The sequence below is a fragment of the Poecile atricapillus genome, chromosome 2 (genome assembly GCF_030490865.1).
Source record: "Poecile atricapillus isolate bPoeAtr1 chromosome 2, bPoeAtr1.hap1, whole genome shotgun sequence".
Classification (NCBI taxonomy): Eukaryota; Metazoa; Chordata; class Aves; order Passeriformes; family Paridae; genus Poecile; species Poecile atricapillus.
The window spans coordinates 57382399-57404372 of NC_081250.1; the positions used below are offsets into that span (position 1 = coordinate 57382399).

Consider the following 21974-nt stretch of genomic DNA (forward strand, 5'->3'; position numbering starts at 1 on the left):
AGAGAGCTGACCCTTTTTGTCACTCCTCTGAGAGCCAAGGAGTCCAACTCTGATTTACTACCATAAAGTACACTGGCAGAAAATTATCATGTTCATAACATTCTATAAATATTACACAATTACTACTTACAATTAGAGAATGTAAAGCAGAGTTTGGACCTATACAATTAATCCACCTCTAACCAAATGAAATCAAAACTTTCACATTTGCGAGCCTAAAGTGAGACACCAACATTAAAGGTAACTTGATTTTTAAGTACAAAGAAACTGCAATTCTTAACCAACCTCTGCTTCAACTGCTGATGGTGGTGTGCTCCTGACACAAAAATGCATCATCTTTCAATTGTATTACTCTAGACTTTAGATTTCACTTCAATTCAATATACATTCTGTGGTTAAAACTGTATTACAATAGATAACACTAGAATGTGACTGGCAATATACGTGAAAAAAATAAAAAATAAAAAACCCTAAATAAATAAAAAAAAAAAAAAAAGAAGAAAGAAAATTTAAAAATAGAAAAGACCCAAAAACATCCCAAAATCCAAAAAGTACCAACAAGCAATGTGGGTTTTTCAACACAGAATTGACTATCTTATAGTCTCTGGAATGCACATTATTTAAGTTGCACTGTTTTATAAATTTTACTTATTAGCTGAGTTTCTTCAATTTAATGTTTTTAAAACTTCTGGAACCCAGGACAATTAATCATAGCAATCCACAGCAGGGCAAAAACATTTGACAGACTCAAATCAAACACTGTTTACATTTGGGAAACTTCAGCAGCTGATGCATATCAGATTTGCTTTCCAAGCATTTATCTAATTGCTCTTTACCAGGGTTTGGGTTTCATTTTTTAATGAAAGCCTCAACTGGCATCATAGACTATATCATATTGCAACCTTTATGTAAGTAAATACTATAATGTTGATTTCTCCTCAGCAAAACACTCCTGTTTCATTACTACACCTTTGCAGTATTAGAAATATTTGTGACCTATTGCTGCCCTTGATTTGTATTTCTAAACTGTTACCCTAGAGTATACATTGACAGTACTGCATATTACACAAAACACCGTATCTTTCAGTCTTATAATCTACCACAGTATGCAGCCAGAGGCAGAAGCATTTTCCCTCACTTTTTTTACAGCTAAATAAAAATAATTTCATAATTATTTCAGATTATATACAGCATACAGATGAAGGGGATCCAGTGATCAATCACCACATCTCAAGTACTGAAATTATGCTTAATGGTTTGATTTTCTTATGCTCTTTTCAGGAAAACAAAGTGTATGTAGTAGATTTATCCAAGTATTTTGCATTAAGTATTAAGGCTTTAGTTATTAAAAAGGACTGCCAGTTCTGCCCCTTTGTTCAAGAAAGTACTCCTAAAACATTATTTTTGCTAGCAAAACCAAATTGTTGAAAGAGAAAAAAACAGATAGTCTGCAGATATTCTGCCAACATGATTGTCAAATACTGGTGTTTCTCCAAATGTTTTTAAAAGTTGTTTTAATGCCCAGATTAATTCCTAAAAAGGATAAAATTTGCTGGCACCGCTCTTCACTTTAAAATAAACGGGGATAAATTAGGCATCCCAAGAGAACTGGGATTCACTCCCCGTTGACAGAAAAATTCATTGCAACCACCTCATAAATGTTATACCCTAAGCAAATCTCTTTCCTTAGACACTCAAACTCGTGGGAATGAGTTCATTCCAAATCCCAGCATGGGGATCCCAGTACACAGGTCTCTAAGATGCTGGTTCTATAAATTCTCTATAAACTGTGACCTCGATTACTAATAGTTCTACTTAAAAATTATTCCCTTTGTCAAAACACAGCCAACTCAAGTCTTTCCAAGTGAGGCTTTTCAGTCTGCAGAACACTACTGCAGTGCCCCACTAGGACTAAGAAGGTTTCCTTTATAATCTGACTTGGCTATTCCTTCCGGTCTGCTGGCTCAGACCGTGACCCTGACACAACTGTGTCCAATATTTTCATCAAAAACAAAACACAAAGCAAAGCACCAGTTGTCTGCGTTAATTCCTTCATGCCTTTGAAAAATAATCCATGTTGACCTTAATAAAAGTAATGTACTTTTATACAAAGTCAAAATTTCAAAATAAACCACAGAAATAAACAATAATTTATTTAAATAAATTAGAAAAATCATTGATACTTCATAAAATAGTTTGGCAATTTAATTTTTTTTTCCTTACCCTTCTCTCTCATTCAGGTTAAAATTCATGCAAAGGGCAACTTAAAAATCAAAGTGTAACTCCACATGCATTATTTTATCAACAAATGAACACTTAGTTTAATTTGATTTCTACAACATTACAGTCATTTGAAATAAGAATGACTGAATGTGCTATTGTGTTCAAATCTAGTTCCTATCCAAATTCCTAACAAAACAACCTTTTTATTCAATTCTTGTAAAATACGTATCTTTGTTTTTACAACAATTGACCATTATCTATCAAAATCTGAATACTTTGGTGTTACAGGAGTATGATCAGACACAGGCACGCTCCAAAAGTGATGATCAGCTGGTCTCCCCAAGGGTCTTGGCTCTAATGAAACTTGGCTCTGTGCTCTCATGTACTCCAATGGCTTCTCATGCACATAAACCAATGGGATTTCCTCTTTGAAGTGACAGGCACCCACATAACTTTTTCTTGTTTATATAGAATTTCTTTACGCCTCAAATGTTGAGCAGATATACTCCTCACACTCAGTCATGGAGTTTCCATAATGTATACAACTATTAGCTGGAAAATAGTGGCACATTCCCCTTGCAGTTATGTTACAGTCTTATGGAAGAGTAGGGAGAAGAAAGGTACTTATTTGCATGTGAAATCAGGGTTTCTCCAGTTGTTTTTGAATTACAAGTGAAGGTTGTTTTTATGAGGTGAGCAATTAAATGTTATCATAATTTCCTAGGATCTAAAGTGATTTGTGTCAGTGGAATTATCTGTGTTCCCACTCACTGGTCTACACCTATGCAGTTCCCTGGTGTGTGCTCCAAGAATAGCTCAGTTAGTTTCCAAGTCACTCAACATATTTCACTTTTAAGCAGCTATGTGCTAAATAGCTTCCACTGTTGTCATTCTGAATCTTTAATGGTATTGAAACTGTCAGGCAAAAATTGCATTCTCCTGCTGTTCTGAGCAGCAGGAGAATGAAGACGACAAAAGACCCATGTTAACGTTAATCACAGATGAGAAATACAATGGCACTTTTCAGAAACAGGGCTCTGCTTTAAAAGGCACAGGCTCCTTATTTCCCTCTTCTAGCCCATTAATTTTTTTAAAAAATAATAACTTCAAATTTAAAAAATAACAAGAAAAACAATTAGCTAAATGGACTCAATCAGGAAAATTCTTCCTGTATGTATTTCCCAATGGTTTTCTAATTGCTGTGGTTTCGAATAATTAGATTGTTGTAAGTATGTTCTATAACTCAGTATTCTTTAAGCAACTGGTAATCAATCACTTTCTCATGCCCATAGCATCCTTCCAAGATTATTCCCTACTCAGGGCACTGAGGAACAGAGGTCTAAGGTACTTGAGAGCATGATTAACATCCTCTATAATTCAGATGTCTACTGCATCGTAGCTGAGGCTACAGTGAAACTGTCACTAGGATCCATTTGATGATTCTTTGAGAGCATTTCTGACCATTAATCTCACCAAAACTAAGAATGTCCCTTAGAATGTGATGAAAAGGAAGAATGAGACCCTATTCTCATGTAGATATCTACACCCCACATATAAAAACTTAAAAAGATATCCCCCCATGAAGGATTTAGACAGAACTCAGTTATATCTGAATGTCAAATCTTAAGGAGCAACTCCAGCTATGCTGCCGCCATCCCTGCAACTTCCAAAAAAAACCCCAATAGCGTGGTATATTGTCTGTATACACACACTTCCAGGAAACTCTACAAAGGCACATCTTCTACAAACTCATTTGAAGCTGTCTCCACTCCAGCAGTCAGGCCATCACATTAGCAATGGTTTCTGCCTAAGGCAAAAGAAGCACATCCCTCAAAGCCGAGTACAGCACCACGTTGATGTGTCTCCAGACACTTCCAAGCACAGTCAGCTCTCACAGCCAGCTCTAATCAGGGCAGTACCTCTGTACTGTCTGTGACCACCTGCCTTTGCCTCCACCCCTTGAGTGTTTTGGTACAGTTGGTGTTGACAGATTATGCCTATTATGCACCATTACTATCTGTGTCCTTTCAAAATGTTCTGCTGAGAGTTTAGCCAAAGACAAGGTAGTAGCCTCAATGCTCCTCAGGTTTCCTACTGTGCAGAAAATTTGCTTTTCTTATCAAATCCATAGAGCTATTTCAGGGTCTCAGCTTCTTATTTCAAAATTCTGTTAGAGTAGCAGAAACAGACACTTTCACTAAAATTCAATGGCTTTTTCTATATCCACTTGTGAGTATTAAAACACCACTGCATGCTTGTAGGTATTTCTATCAAAGCACATAGAGAGCTCCATTCTTCTTGTATTCAGAAGCAATGACAGTCACCAATTGTCCTTATCCTTCCAAACCACCCATGAGTTAAAAAAATGTTTTCTTTTTCTCCTATGGAACTCAGACTTTATAAATACAGCTCAGGACCTTTCATTTTCTGAAATGCCCTCTTGCTTTTGATGATCAAGGCTTAAGAAAATAATGTCCAGCACTGCAGCATTACATCTTGCTGCCTTACAAAATTCATACTTTGCCTAAGTTTCCAGAAGAGCCAATGCATTGGAGCAGGTGGACACCTGCTTCCAGGATCCACATGACATTTAGACAGGAAGAGACACCACCTACACCAGACAAAAAAAGGGGCACACCTGTTGAGCATTCCTATAAATTCATCTGGATGCTTAGTTGGTGTAGAAGGGCATTTACATCATTTACGTTCACTTAATTGTGGGAATGCCAGAAATGAAAGAGGCTGTTGATTGCCTCTGCATGAACGTTGGACAGATGCAGACATCACGCAGGATTTCCTCCCCATTCCTTACCAATGCCCCAAGGGACATTTGCTACCAACCTGCTTATGGTAAGGTCATACTCCTGGAAGAATGTAATGAAATTTTTTGTGTTCTTGACCATCTTTGTCCCTGCCCTGAAGGAGCTCTGTCCCTCCTCTGGCCTCCTGCTATTTATCTTCAAAGAGATGACAGTCCTCTCTGCCTTTGTCTTGGTCCTGCTAGTCATCATCTTCTTCTGTTAACTCTCTGATGAAGCTCTTATACCCCATGGAAATACATACTTCCAAAGTTATGAATGCAAAAAATCCCACAACTCGCAGCAATCAGCAATGTCGGCTAGCTGTCACTTCTCAATTGGCCTAAATATTGCTGAGGATCAGCCACTGTTCCAGTTCTAGGAAGGATTTTAAACAAATTGTTTTCTTTCCTTTTGAATATCTTTTTTCCTGAGACTCTGTTGTGATATCAAATTAATTTGCAATTAATAAATGAGCCAGATTCTTGGTACCAATGTGATTTTCTTGCCAGTGGAAACAGACTTTGGGGGAGAGATAGCAAGGTCCATGCAGCAGAAAACAACAACTAACTCTCAACACCACATAGTACAACCTGTGTCAAAAGATTCAACAATTGTCATTCTAGGTCTTTATTAGTGTTAAGACATGATGTAACAGTTAAGAACTAACAACTGCAGCTGCTTTTTTCCTAAAAACACTATAAATATTTACCAGATTTAAACCACTGAGACTTCATTAAATAATCAGTGTTGTTTCCCATGTTTCAACCTCTCTGCCCTTCTTCAGCTATATAAAAAGTAATAGATCACACTTGGATGTGGGAGGATACACAACAATGATTAAATTTTCACCTCCAAAGCACAGACTAGCATCAGAGCAGACTACTAGCAGACTACTCCTGCTCCATGGCACATGAAGTAAAATCTACTATTTCTATTTCTTTGGATTTTACATTTTTAAAGACTCTTTGAACTACTGATTTTAAACATGGCATTCTTTAAAAGACCACAATACACATCTGGTGGTATGAAGTCATCAAGCTTTCTTCTTCTTTACTTAGTACCCCAGCCAATCCATTTTATAAATTAAGTTTATGAATTAAGCTGACTTATATCTCTTAGGCAACCTGTTCATTAGGTGAGCATGATTTCAAATGAGTCAGAAACAGTCCAGAATTTGCCCCAAACATGACAATTATGTTGAAATGAATGTGTTTTATTAAAAGTCAGAATTTTTGTTATGTGGTTTCCAAACCAAAGTTTTGAAACTTGCCCTGAAGCTTGCTGAAGTTTAAGTCAATGAGGATCAAAATGAAACTCCATGCAGAATATAAGATTGTTTGATTTTGGCCAAACAAAATGCTTAACCAAACAATATTTTCAATAAAATGAATGGGGGGGGGGGGGGGGGGCATTTTAACTGACCACTAGTTTTGGTGGTCCAATGTATTTTAATATTGAAAATCAGATTGAAATAGAAAATTAAACAGAATTGTTTAATACATTATTTCATTCTCATTTTTTACAAAGAGGAATTTCAGCAAGCATATAGAGAACTAGAAAGAATCTTTTGAAAAACACAAAAACACACAGGAAACACTTTAGAAATTCAATCATTCCAACATCAGAGTAATGAAAAAAAAGTTGGTGCCTTCAACCCTTGTGAAAGGATGTGAAAATAAACCAGTACATCTTATAGGGGTTATTTATTTATCTATATACATACAATGTATGTAGATAAATAATCTAGTAAATTGAGCACTTCTAATTTGATTCAAGCATAGAACTGCTTCTCATATTCACAGACCTGAGTCTCAGACACAGAGCCAGAATCTTATAGGAGAAAAATCTAACTATAAAATATATAAAACACAATTACTTGTCCATTCAACTGTATTTTATTTGTGTGCATAAGGTATGATAAAATAAAAAGTCACTTGTAACAGACATTGCACACTTGTCATAGAAGAGCACTGGACTGAAATACATGTTGTGAAAGGAAGGTTTGCAACACAGAGAAGTTCTTTTGTTTTGAGCATATGATCTTTATTTCAACCATTACATAACTTTATAGAGTAAGACTTCTGAGTTGAATTTTTTCTCTTTCCTCTTACTTCTTCTTCCTTACTTCTATTCCAAGTTTTGACGTTCATACTTTAGTTCCCACACTCTTCACAGGACAAAGAACTATTTATGTACAATACTCTGAAAGGCACCTCAATCAACATGACACCTTTATATTTATTTGTAGGATATCACTTGCACAAATCGAAGTGAGAGTGGAGAATATGCAGTGAACACAAGTCATCAAGAATAGTAATTATAAAAGAGGAAAAATAAAGAGTCTGGCATATGAAAAGTTTCTTCATTACTCCATAGTATATTTATAATCAATCAATTTCCTCTCACATTTTCCAGCTCTGTAAAGTAAGACCTGTACATCCTCCCAGAGCTTGTTTGTAAGACATACAATTCCAAGCAGCAATGCTTAAAGGAATTTTATAAACTATTTTATAATGTGGCATGATAATTCCCCTGTACAAATAGACATTGGATACACAAATTGCTTCTTTGCCAGAAAAATACTTCCCAGTTTTGATAATGATGATTTTGATTAGCTTCTAGGAAAAGCTGCCATCTGGTTACATACATAATCAGTTTCTTTGCCAGTGATCTCTCCAAGTCACAGGGTTAACAGATGAAAGCCTTGAATGTCCTGCAGAAAACCTCAAGAGATATCACTTCCCCCACAGTCAATATTACCCACAATATTACCACAGCTTTGCAAAACTTTACCAACCACCTTTACCCACAGGAAAGTTACTTTATCCCTTTTGCAGACAAGGGGTCCATTTGCATGGGAACTCATTTTTTCTGGGAGTTGCCTGTGAATTCCATGCTGATGAGGCTCACTGAAAGTACCGTTTTCCACCAGCAAGGCTCATGGTCAAGACAGAAGCAGTGACTTGTAGCAGCAGCAGGCAGCTCTTCATCCACAGGAGCATCTCAGTATCTCACTGGTTCCATTTCAGCAGATCTGAAATCTTTATGCCACGTTCCTCTCTCTGTCCTCCTTTCTTAGTGTTTAGGGAAGAAAGAAATGAAGAAAAAGAAAGCCCAGAGGAAGAACTTACACCAGGATATCACTTCTCTTGCTGCACCATACTACCAGTGTTATCATGGCACATGTCAACATGACTGGGATCAAGATCAGTGTTATGAGAATTTCATCCGGCGGATCTTCCCAGTGAACCTTTTCTGAAGTACAGTTTGAAAAGAATTGTTTATGAATTCCAGTGATAAAGCCTTCTGCAAGGGGGTTTGGCCAAAAGCAACTTGCATTGTTGGCTTCACGTTCTGTGCACTGGGTAAAGTTGTCATAATACCTGGGAGTAGAAGAAAATTAAGAGAAGTTGAAATAGAATGTATATGCATATTACACTTAGAGAAAGCTACAGAGGGCACCATACGAAATCTCTAAGAGTGTGTCTATCATGTAGATACTCCGCTGAAGAACCCCTAATGGAAGCTGTGGCTACTCACTACACAGTGAGGCAGAAGGAGAACTGACTCACTCATACTAAGGCAACTGAGAGACGTCATGTGAAGTTCTGAGATCCCATACGGACAACAGTCAAACCTGACTACAGCCTGGACCTCCTAATGCCACTTAAATACAAACAGAACTCCCGTGCTAGAGACATCTACAGATTCTTTAAGAAACACACAAGCAAATGTGGGAGTTGGGCGGGCTGGGATGGACAGAGGGCTGGCCTCAACTGATCACACGGGAGACATCTTAGGCCGTGGGAAGCAGGATGCCAAGAGGGAAAACATCTAGCTAGGTTACAGTGAGAAGAACAGGATCATGGGAGTTATTATGCTAATGTTGTTGTTCCATATTAAGCAATGTTTCTAGTTCTTGTTTCTTACTGGCTGGTAATGTTCTACATATATGATAATGTAGTTGTTCATTGGTTCATGGTTCTGTTCCAAAGGTTATACATTGTTATGTTTCTCCCATTTTGGAGTCTTTGAGGATCACCCCATACCATATATGGCTTTTACCCCTTCGTTATTTTTGTTCCATTATTAAAGTCTTTATTTTCCGAGTAACCCTCGTCAAACCTGTCCCCATTTTAATTTTGCCATGCAACTCCCGACTGGTCTGGTCCTAATGTCGCAAACATCGAATCGCGACACAAAAATGTGCCAAGAACAGGATACTTCGAACAAAGTATGGATATCTCATGCCTCAACTGCCACTAGACATGATGTTCTGGGGAAAATTATGATGTGACACTAGGACTGAATCACAACATGCAGAACTGTGTAAAAACTTTGGTTCTGTTGCATCCCCATGCAGTAAGAAAATAATGAGAAAATAAACACACAGAAAGTTAGCTTTTGACAAAATTCCTCTTCTCTCCAACTCCAGCAAATACCTAGCAGGGAATAAATAAATAATTTCTAATTACATGTTTGCTTATGAAAGGCTGGGAATTCCTTGTAATATCTAACATGTGATTTCAGTGCTGCATGTGCTAAAATTTACCTGTCCAGGAATAGCTTATATTTGTGAGAATTGGTTACCCTTCAAGAAAAAATAATGAAACAATAAGCCTAAATAAGTAATCATATGTGTTTTCTGGTGTTAGAATAAGCCAAAGAAATTCAGGAAGTGAATGGATATGGGGGAGGAGATTAGAAATAAGGAAGGTGAAGAGTGTCTGGTCAGTGCATGAATAGGGCAAGAAAAAAGGAAGCTGAATTATTGTCTGTTGTGTTGATTTTAGTCCTGTGTGACTCAATAAACTCACTTCAAAGGAGAATTAAAAATAGAAAGGAGAGAGAAAAAATCCACACGACACCTTCAGGGACAGCATCCTATTATAGCATCTGAAGACCCTACTCTTCCTTACAGTCCATAAAAATATGGTAGCTCCTGATGGATGACTCGTTCTGACACTAAGTCCCTGAGAGGAAAAATATTTACTCAATCCTTTACTGTTAAAGACGAGGAGACGAGACATTCAGTGTTTGGGCCAAGACTGAAGTCTACTGTCTGCTGTCTGTCTGTCTGTCAGGGGGAATGTCTGCTACAGGCACAGAGGTTAGCAACACAGCCTGCTGAGCATCAAAATTCCCAGAGCTGTGCTCACAGAAGAAGAAAAAGCCTGACAGAAAGACCCTTCTACAAGTTCCTTGCAGTTCTCATTCCCAAGGAGTTTGAGCCAATAAGCAAACACATGCACAATCTAACACCAAACTCCGCCATGAAGATGCATACATGCACAATGTATGTGTATTTTAAGCAAAGCAACTAGAAAGGAAGCTTTTGTGACAACAGCATCCACAGGAAAACAACAGGAAATAAGCTAAAAATAAAATACAACTATCAGCTGTTTGCTATTTTAATAGTGTCATTCTTCTGTGTGACCTGACGGCATCCAGTCTTTATGTCCTTGGACTAAATTAGAAGCTGGAGATGTCTAGTTGAATGTGGGAGATACAGTCTCAGAGGACCTGAAGAGCAACGCATCTGAAGGCAAGGCTACAAGGTTCAGCAGGCTACAATGCAGAGATGGAGGAGCACCCAGCTGCCCCGACAGGTCAGTGCTCCACCTGGCACAGACTCCAGAATGCTGCATTCTGCTTCAAACTGCTCTGGGCCATGATCTCATGGGCACCCTTGTGCCATCAATAGCTGCTGTTACAGCCACCTCAGTAAGAAAACCAACAACAAATCCAGGTGATTTCTGCATGAAAATTCCCTAAGCTCAAAATTTGATGGTATAATTTTTTTCCCCCTCTATGTTTAAAATCCTATAGAAAATTCAGCATGATACCAAGAATTCTATATATATTTTTCTTAAATGTTAGATGGTGTGAACAAAAATATTTCCGACTGATTTTTGATTGCAAATACAACATAGCTAGAAAAAGCTGATTAAGTGTTGTCAAAAGTCCAGATAAAAGTAATTTGTGACATACAATGTATTTGAAATACTAAATCCCTAAGATCCAAAGTAGAAAAAAATGTTATCTTTAATAGTTGGAATGACATACAATTTTTCCTTAAAACCTTCTCTCATTAAAAAAAAAGGGAAAAAATTTCCACCTGCACTATAGTCTCAGTTCACACAATTTGAGAAGGTACATAAAGGAAAATCTCAGCTGCTGGAGAATTGCATGTCAGCCAGTAAAGCTGAATTCACTTAAATATTTATGTAGTTTAGTAATTTAGAGTTTATGCACTGCAACAGAAAGTTCACGTAACAAAAAAAAGATCCTCTGCATGGCACTGTGGAACAGCTGCCTCAGATGGGAGCAACTGCATCCTCATTTCTACAGCATGGATGTTTTTGTAGCTGATCAATTGGTTTGCAAGTTGTTGGCTTTTTCTAAGAGGGAGATGGGGGTTAATAGATATTTAATTCCAGTTCCATTTTCCTATGCTTAGTTATTTTATGCCTTATGTAATTCTCTTTATTTGAATGGTAAAGCCTGGAATAGGAAACTTTTTCACTCTGTATAATAAAATGGCTCTGACAAAGATGTCCTGGCCTCTGACTGGAGATACTTTAAAAGAAGTCCATTAAAGTTACACAACTTGTGAAAGGCAAGAATAAGAAATGATAGTTTCTACTTATTCCCAGAACAAGTAACTGGAGAGCACATTGGAGCTCAAGCTCCTTCACCTCTCAGATTATAAAAGGGTGTGGGAACATTATTATTCTTTGTGCTGAGACACATTTTCATCTCTTTCAGACTAGCTACAAGGGCCCTAGGTAGTACTCAGGAAAGGGATATGCACTGGGAGTCAGGCTGCAAGCTTTGTGACAAAGGGGCCAAAAAATTATTAGGAGTTTCAACTCAGCCAAGTGGTCCAATAGGAAAAAAAAGCATAGTTTGAGTAGCAGACTCAGCAAAATTCATATAAAGATGTGCTTTACACTGATAGGCTCAGGACAACTGTAGTTTCTATTGAAGAACCAACTCTTTGGTCACACTATACATTATTGAAAATACTTTCAGAGAACACAAAAAATAATTCAGAGCAATCTCTGAGCTATAACACATTTGTCATGAAAGACGATTTTCAATATTCTAGAACAATACTTCATTTTCAGAGCACACACACCTTTTCTTCTGTACTTTATCTTTCCACTAAACCAGCTAATAACAACCATGTCACTGGTTTGTTTTTTTTGTTGTTTGGGGGTTTTTTGTTTGTTTGTTTTTTATTGAAACTGTGGAAGATTTTACTTTGTATTTTACCCATGAAAAAACATATTTTTACATATTACCTATAACCAAGAACCTGGACAGTAGGCAGTTACTATGAGGCATGGTAGTGGACACATTTGCCTTAATGGGACAGTGTTTCATGGAGTGTCCACTCAAACCATTTAAATACACAGCTGGGTTTTTTACATCTCATCTGTCTTAGGGAATGCAGTTGCCTCTCACTCAGGGCACTTCTCAGTCTAAGTGGGGTTTGAATCTCATCAGTAGTTTTCCACATCTGCAGGGAGGAATATGGAGAATTCTTGCTCTTTCTTCCTCAATATCCCTGCACAGGAAAACTGCAGAGGTGATTTGTTTACAAAAACACAAAACCCACAACCTCCTCCTCACATTTTTGTGAGACTAAGAAAATAAATAGATTGTTTAACTAGGAGTTTTAACAAATAAGCATTTTCCAATGCAAAACTGTTATTTGAAAGAATCCCAAACAATTCTCAGAAAGCCTAATACCATACATATGCTACCTAAGACAAACATTTGAGGGCATTTTCTGTCTGCAGCCAGTAGACCCACTGTCAGTTCCAAAAGGAGAATCTTTCCACCTCTCCAGCACTCATGGACAGACCACCACAGAGACATACAGCACATAAGCAGTCAGGAATGTTTTGCAATTGCTTAATGAGGAGAGCCAGGATTTAAAAACCAAACTTTCACTACCCCATTTTAAATAAAACAGTTTCATGATTACTGATACAATTATAGAAGGGTAGTACAAGATACATATAATACACTGTAATTTTTGTTCTTTTGAGTCCACTAAATACTCAGAATACAGTGAAAAATCTCTCTAGCATAACTGAGTCTTGATGCAAACTAGCTAATAGATACACCAGGGACACTCACTCCTGCTGTTCTACAATCCCAGACAGAAGTCTAGAGACACTGTTCCAGGAAAGTACAAGTCATGTGGTGTATTTTAATAAAGATGCTTTAAAACTATTTGCTTTCCCCCAGATTATTAAACCAAAAATTTCTTCATACACAGTCAAATATTAAATTGAATTATCATCCTTGTAACCTCCACCCAGACTAGAATAACAAGAAATCCCACATGATGAGAAAGGGTTTTCTTACAGCATTTCCAGATGAAGTGGAGGCAGGAAGCAGCAAAAAAATCTCACAAAAATAAAAAGCCTATTCTTACGTGAGATGCAGCCAGACTTCAGGGTGCAACAGTCTGGATGAACTTCAAATAAGGATCCAAACCTTAAGATGATTATTTCCTGATGTTTCACCACTATGTTAAAAGGACAGCTTTAATTTCATAGTTTGTAGGAGCCTATAAATATGGTGGAATATTTCTGAGATTTTCTCACTCAACATCTCTCCAAACAGATTTGTGTCAGCATCTCACCATTCTTTTAATCACATATCTTCTGCCAAGATGAGTATTCTCACAGTCCCATTTTTACCTCCCTAATCAGATCAGCTCTACTGCTGTGCAGCTCCGATACAGAATTCAGCCTCAAGAAAATAATGTGCTACAAAAACATAAGGAAGGAAATTAATGGGGGATGGGGGAAACTGGTTTAATGACAAAGTTATGAAGTATAGTTTACTCTCATGCCACTAAATAATGGACATTGTGACAGACATACTCACTTGGGTCGAAAATAATTAAGAGATTCTGGTATCCTTTGAAGTAATTACAGATCTCCACCCTTAGTTTCACATCAACAGCTGTCTGGAAAATGCAGAATGGTTGAATAAACCTAAGTAAATACCCAATAATGCACAACTATTACTACACTGTTGTTAATTCCCTAAAGATACCACCAGAAAATATAAAGAGCAACGGTAGCAGTTACTTTATACACTTAATATCCATGTCTAATGAGCAACAGAAACCACTACATTATGCAAATGTAGAACAAGGAGGTAAACATAGCCTGACATCAGGTACTACATCATTAAAATCAAATATTTAGTAGCAACAGAATTTTACCAAGCCAGAAACTTCGACTGGCAAGCAGGCTTTACCTTCCACCACTCCTGACTCAGATTTTAGTGACTATTTAGTTGTATACTCAGCCCATTTTTGGAGAACACCTAGTAAGAGGGGAAGTAGTGTCTCTGAAGCCATCACTACATCATGTCTTCAGAAGCCAATCCTGTAACTCCCTTGAATTAGACAAAAATCAAAAGAGTAAGTGAAGGCAAATCCTAAGCCCACGAACACATAAGCATACATATCCACCGGCTTATAAGCACAGTATCTCATAAGTAACCGTCACTGACAATGTGTGGAAGATGTCCTTAATAGCGTGAATAGAATCATTACACACCTATCCTTTACAGTCAAATACATCATACTTTTGATTCTGTCAGGGAAATGCAAATTTTAAAACCTCTTCAGGTTTTGAAGCTTTTGTCAAGTTGGTCAACTAGTGAAAGCCCTTCATTTTCTTAGGCTTCTCACCAAAAGAGACAGTATGCTTCTGGGTGCAAGCATTGAAACATGCCACATGTTTTTGTGGACATCAATATTTGAAATTTCACAAGTAAAATCTTAAACCTTGTACTATAACTTGTGAAGGGAAGCAGGAAGCATTCCAAAATTCAAATCCAAATTGTAAGACCATCTTTTGATTTTCAGTAAGCACTTCTCAGTGCTGAAATTGGCAGATGCACGTCTGCTACCTCATCTACTTTTTCTATTATAGTCAGTTATTTCTCTATTCAATTCAGATTACTTCACAATGACAGGGCAACGGCAATACCTGACTAAGATCAGGATTTTTTTCTTTCCCATCAGCTGTGCATCTCCCCTCAGTGTCATCAGGAAAACCATTAGCATTTTCTGGTGCATATCCTCCTTCAAAGGCCAAGCATGAAAGAGATGAGAGCCCTGAAAGCATATTCCTACTATTTATGGTCATCAAAGTTCAATCAAAGTTCTCCATACTTGGGAACAGTCAGTGGAAACACTGGAATAATTGTAGGGCACGATGCACAAGACAGCTTCCTTCGAGACTCCCCTGCCAAGGAAGGGAGTCCAGAACAACTAGCACCTTGTACAGACAAGTCCCACACCTCTTCTGCCCAGCAAACAAAAAAATGCATCACAAAAAAAAAGGAAGCTAGTAGAGCATTACACTCAAATCTGCCACAGCAATGATGGAGAAACATGCGAGCAGTACACTATCCTTGTATCTATCTCAGCTTGACTCCCTCCCAAAAGCATTTCCACCTGAGTCACCATGGATATGCACAATCCTCCCTCCAGTCAGTGAGAGTGCAAGTGCTCATGGTGCATGCAGGCATTTGGCTCAGACACTGACACAGCCATCTGTTGAGGTGGTTCTGCTTTTTCCCAAATACATCAGTCACCTTTTCATTCACCTTGTGAAGTTTGCTACAAATAACAGCTTATCTGTCTCCACTCTTCGCATAATGTTCCAACTCCATAATAAAACCATCATTCCGCCACTGCTTCCAAAATTAAATGCTCTGCCAGCTTCAATCCAATCTTCCAACACCTGGGGAGGAGCCAGAGTAAGGAGGGAAGGTGCTGGCTAAGAACCATTCTGAGCTCATGCCACATTTCAGGAGCTCAGACTTTTCTTTCCATCTCAATAAACGAAGCTGACAGGTGAACAGAGAAAATGTGGCTCAAATTCAGACTGGTCCTCCACAGCTGGGCCTCCAGACAGCCACTCAAAACAAGCAACCATGAAGATAATCATTTTTCTGACCAACAGACAAAGACTCACAGGAAACGAAAGAACAGAGGGCCCTTCTCCATTCCAGCTGACATCTACAAACAACTGCTTCATATTCCATTTTTATGAGGATATTAAAGAGTATTAAAGTGTCACCTGCTGAGTGGAAGCTGTCATTAGATTCCACTTAGTCTGAAGCAGCACAAGCCTTCTATAATACCACAGCACTATTTCTTCAAGTGGAAAGAAGGGAGAGAAATATCTGCTAATAAGCAGCTGTGAAATAGAAATCATCAGTCTATCAGGCTTACACTTTGAGAAACACCCACTGTAGCATCTCCACAGATTGAAAAAATTAAAAAAACCCCAAACCCAACAAATAATCTGCTTCTAAGTTGAACTTTTCATGATCATCATCTTCATAACCCTCATACCATTTTTATGAGCATGTAAAGAATGTACACTTTTCCTGATTATTTACTGAAAATGGGTTTTACATAAACTTTAAAATATTCCTGTAATTAAAAAAGCCACTTGCCTTTTTAGTGGAGGAGAGTGGCTGTTGTGTTCTGCTCCAAGCAGAGCGCAAATAGTGGGAGTCAAAAATCAGTCGACTAATTACAGATCTTAAGCTTCACATTATGTCAGCTACTGGATTAGTTAAAGAATAAATCCTTTTTGCAGTCTTGCATAATAAATTATATGAAATTACAATCTAGGCATGGACAGTTCACAAACGAGACCAAAATTGATGAAAAAATAACCACAAAATCAGAGGAACAGTAACAAACTTAGATTTAAATTTTTTGGTTTAAAATTAAGCATAAAGATGGTTAGGGAAGAAGCCTGATATTCTGCTTATCTACTATTCAAGTACATGATTATGCTTCAGCATGGCTTTGACAGCACAGCATGCTCACCATTGAATGTGGGGTTTCTTCCTTTCTTATGTGTTCTCCTCTTACTTGTGATGGAAAAGACAGATTCCCTCTCCTTATGTAACTTCTTGTTCTGCTTCATGGCTTCCCAAGACTGTTCCAGCTTCTCATACACACAAACAGAAGCAAATGGTGGACCAAAGGGTCTTACTCCTTATCCACAACTGTGTGTGAAAGACTTGAGTGTTCCAACACTCCCTGAAGCTGCTTAGGGGTGAGCCAGCAACCTCCCAAGCAGGTGCTTGACAGCACTGTGTGAGGGGATTTTGGACAATGTCCGGCCAAACTGTCTGCAGATCAGAAGCAGAGGGACCCAGCATCCTGAGACTGTCACCTGGGAAAGGTAACTGCTTCTCAGCTCCTGGATCTGCTAAGTTTACTCATCTTCTGCTTGGGACCAGCTAAATTCTGCCTCAGTTTGAGGAGGGACAATATAACATGGCACATCCCCCATAAAATGTTACAAACCCTTGATATAAGAAAGCTGTTATGGGGTCTGATAATACTTAAGCACTGTGAGTAGCCAAGTAGTAGGGTATTTTCTGAGTCTTTATCAAATTCCTCTTTGGCTGATGAAAACAAGACTTATTTTCACAGTGATGGTTAAAAACCAATCTGTTTCCCTGCATAGAAATAGCCAACAGCAGAAAGAACCTCACATTTTTGCAAGTAGTAATACTAATAGTAATATCTTACCCCTGCATACTACATCCTAGACAGATATTTATACTTCCCAGTAACAGGAAGCAAAAATCCATGGCAGATTACAGTGAAACGTGATAAATTATACACAACATAGATCATTGTGCTTCTTAAGCTACCTTCCTGTAGGTAAAAATTGGACTCACTGATAACTCCCAGTCCCACAGGCAGACATAGAACCCAATTCTAGATGCCAGAACACCCAATTTAACATTTCTATGTTTATTTCATAATGATACCTTAATATGAAATGGCACATTTTAGCAGTCAGTGAAATGTATGAAAGATATTTGTGTATCTGAGAGAAAGGCAAAGCATCAGTTCCTTGAAAGCTGCGAAGAATTGTGCTCATAATTGTGCATCAGTGCACTATGCCTTGACAACCTCTGGATTCCACTCCTTCTATACTCAGCATTTATCTTAAAGAAAATTTTTAATTTTACAAAGCTGCCATATCTCTAGTATTTTTTATATGCACTACAGGCATCTCATACATTGCCTTCAAGTTTGTCAATGCAGCCAGCAACATGCATCTGCCTTTTGCAGATTATACAACAGGCTGAAGAAGGTGCTTAAGAGTGCAGAAGACTGCATTTCTTGTCTTGGAACTACTTTCCAACACTGAATTATATACTATTTTGTAAAGATAAATAGAAATCCCAGAGTCTTGGAAATTAACCATGTAAAATACTATTTTTTTATTTTGAAGTATTATTACATAATAAACTTCTGTAATTGAAACAAGACCCTGTGTACAAAGCAAATTAGTATTCATTCATACCTATTGTGTTGCCAACAGTTAACCACATGAATAATACCACATGTAGCCTGGAGCAAGAAAATCTATTTTATTTTCTCTGCTGAGTTAATCTCCATTATTTTATGTTCATGGTTGATCCATTTAGAAAACAAGAATGTAGAAACAGTTTTGCAAACCAGAAGTACCAGAAAAGTTTGCATTAACTTTTCCTTTTCATAATACATTTATATTTTCATTTTCACTGCCTCTAAAAATGTCCATTATATATGCATTGCATATATATGCCTCTCTACAGTCCACTATATATTCATTGCATAATTCATACCAGTCTATCAAGTCATACCATATTATTTTGCCACCAAGCAACTTTATGCAGAAATCTTATGCAATGTTGTTTTGTTTTTTTTAAATGCAGCCTTTAATAATAAGCTCCATGAAGACTGTTCTCAATTATTGATCTTACCACAATAGAATTCAAAAAGGTCATGAAAGGTGTTGAAAGGCATATCAGCTGACAGTCCTGAGATTTAACAGCAGACTTTCTAACATCACCTCTAAATTGCTTACATATTTTTTTTTTATAAGTGACTTAGAATTATTATATTTTTATATCTTTTACTATTTGTTAGTTGACTTGGAAATATGAGCACTGACATACTGATGCCACCATGTGAGTGTAAGCTACCACCGTTAGTCCAAGGCATCAACTGAAGTACACATCAATTTGACTCACAGCACCCTTGCTAAAATACTGTTCCTGGGGTCTTCAGGTGGCATCAACCTCACCAATGTTGAAAACTCTTCCAGAACTTTAAGGAAATACTGATATGTATATCAGTGACCTCTTGGCAAATTCCAGATTTCACTCCCTTTTTTTTTTTTGTTTTTCCAAAAGACTCAGGACAAATAAATGTAACAGGTGCTAAAACTTCCTGAAAAAAGCACTTGAGAGGCTGAAATCTGACATTAAAAACTGAAAAGTTTTTGGGTCTTGATAATAAATCTCTTCCTACTTAGCAGCAGATGCAGAAGAGCCTTCTCTTTTTTCATACTAACAGAACTTCCACAAAGATTTCCAAAATTATTGATAAATTGAAGAACAGAAAGATTTGATCTCTTAAAAACCTTGAAAAGATGGATAATAGGTTGAAAAAGCACATTATTTTGGCATGATAAAGTCATGAAACATTTTCTGTGGGAAAACCCAATGTCTCCTGTGGCTTAACAAAGAAAGAAATAGTTACCAATGACAAATAAATTATTGTTGTTTTATCTTCTTCCTATTCCAATGCACTGGTATCCCTGAATAGTGGCTCTCATAGACTGTAATTACAACATGTTTTGTGGTATAAATAACATAGTTTTAGTTCATCAAATCTGAGTCCTTGGTAGTCAGTATACATAATTCAGCAGCCTCCCAAAATACTGGCAAATTTCTCCTAATCCATTACAATAAACCCATTTACCAGTGTCAAGTGAGCTCTTCAAAGCAAGATTTTGTTGCAAAAAGCAATTTTTTTCAGTGTCTAAAATGAAAACACAAGAAATCTCATCAGATGAAAAACTGATAAGGCTTTGCTAGTTTGTAGCATAGCTACGTGTTATATGCTGCAGAACAAACTCAACAAACTGATGGCTTTGCATTTATAAGCAAAGTGGTCTGCAGGTCATCACAGAATTTATAAATGCCAATGTTCTTAATTTAGCATTACAATTCAGAAGTCAGAGTAACTCACTAAAAAATTCAACATTCATGAATGTTTTTCACCACCCTTCTGCATCATGTAAGACGGCCACAGCCAACAGTTTTAAAATGCATTTCTGTAATTCTGCACTCAAGAGAAAAAAATTATTAGAAATTAGTATCCAAAGCATTTCCAATACCTTACTTGTAATTATCAAATACAGACTTTATTTTCACAGCCATGTATTATATAAAATGTCTGTGCCTCTTCCTTATAGTAAAGGTGCTAATTATAACTGCACTGAAGAACCATATTGCAGCCTCTGCATCCATCAGAAGGAAAGCAGTTATAAGGGAATGAAGTAGTCCTGCCTCATGTAGAACCCTGGTGTATGATTTTAAACTAAACCACTTTATTCATATTCATCAGGACATATTCTTATCTACACAATATAAAAATAAAGCCAGTACATTTCATATGAAAGTATGAGCTGAAATACAGATCCTATGGAAGATATTCTACTATAGCCCCATTAAGGGACCAACTGTGCCTCTGCATTAACTTCAGAGCAACTAGGATGGCTGATCAAAAAACAGCATGTTTGTACACATTCAGCACAATCCTGTACCTGGCTACTCCATGAGATTTTACAAATTTTAGATTTCTTTCATTCCCAATGTTTTAAATAATAGATGGCAAGCATTATTATTTCTCCAATGAAAAATTGCTATTGCCAGCTACCAGCATGATGGCAACACAAGTGCTCAAACACAACATTCTTTTCCATTATCTTACTTCCTCACACCTAACTGATTTATAGGCTGCTTTGCTTTGCTTTTGAAAAGAAAGCCATGAGTCACAGAAGGAAAATAGTATGCTCTTGGGGTAACAATTACCAGCCTGGTTTTGTCATTGCTGCCATGACCTCTAGGAGTTTTAAGATGGCTTTTTTAGCACAAAATTACTGAAAGTTTTGATATGTAAAGAGATGAAAGAAATATACAGGTAAAAAAGATTAAATATCAGCATCGTCTTCTCAGCTTTCACTCAGAGCTTAATAAAAAGCAGTAACTGTATCTGTATGAGAAGCTCAAAAGAAGACAATCCTACCAATGAAGACCAAATGCTGGCGTCTACCACACCAGTCCTTTTTTCATACTCCACTGAATACTAAACTGTAAATCAGCTATACTGACACAATGAGGCAACACAAAGTGCACGTTTACTCAACCTTCCTTCACAGAGACACTAAACTGACAAAGAATATTTTCTTCTATAAAATCTGTACTAACAAAACTGGGAGGACTTACAGCTGGCTAACTGTGGGATTTTTATCTCCCTTCTCGTTTTGATCTTCAGGGAAAATAAATCTTACTCTTCAGACGCATACAGAACTTTAGGCAACACCACTGCAGAAAATTACCCAAAGACCAGGCAATACAATGGCCTTTTGCTGTGCAAACACATTTGTGATTTGCAGCATTCTTATCATGCTTTGCCCAAGGTAAACCATAACCAATGTACAAGTCTGTCTATAGGGATATGAATCCCAACACAAATACAGACTCCCCCTTCCTACATGACACAAATGAGGAAGGGTGGGACTCCCTTTGATCAGTACTGTTCTGGATCTAAAATTACATGTGCTAGTCACTCAAACATCCAGTTTCCAGCAGTCCCAGATTGCCCTTCACATGAGAAAATCACATGCAAAAATCCAGAATCAAGACTTCTGATAATATTTATAAGAATGAACTAAATGTTGCTTTTCTAATTGCAAGACCATTACCATGGGAACATTAGCTCACACGAATCAGTGGCTCACCTCAGCTGCAAAACAAACCCAGCAATTTGTCTGAGATTTTCACTAGGTATTTGTACTGAGATTTGATACT

The 21974-nt window shown here is 37.4% G+C and overlaps 1 protein-coding gene across 1 annotated transcript in view; it reads right to left on the reverse strand.

Moving 5' to 3' along the window:
• Positions 1 to 6875: 6875 nt before the first annotated feature.
• RAMP3 (receptor activity modifying protein 3) overlaps positions 6876 to 21974 on the reverse strand; it is a 41172-nt gene continuing 26073 nt past the window's right edge. The window contains exon 4 of the mRNA XM_058832825.1: positions 6876 to 8407. Coding sequence (XP_058688808.1) covers positions 8152 to 8407 — 256 coding nt within the window. The 3' untranslated portion in view covers positions 6876 to 8151. The remainder of the gene's footprint in view (positions 8408 to 21974) is intronic.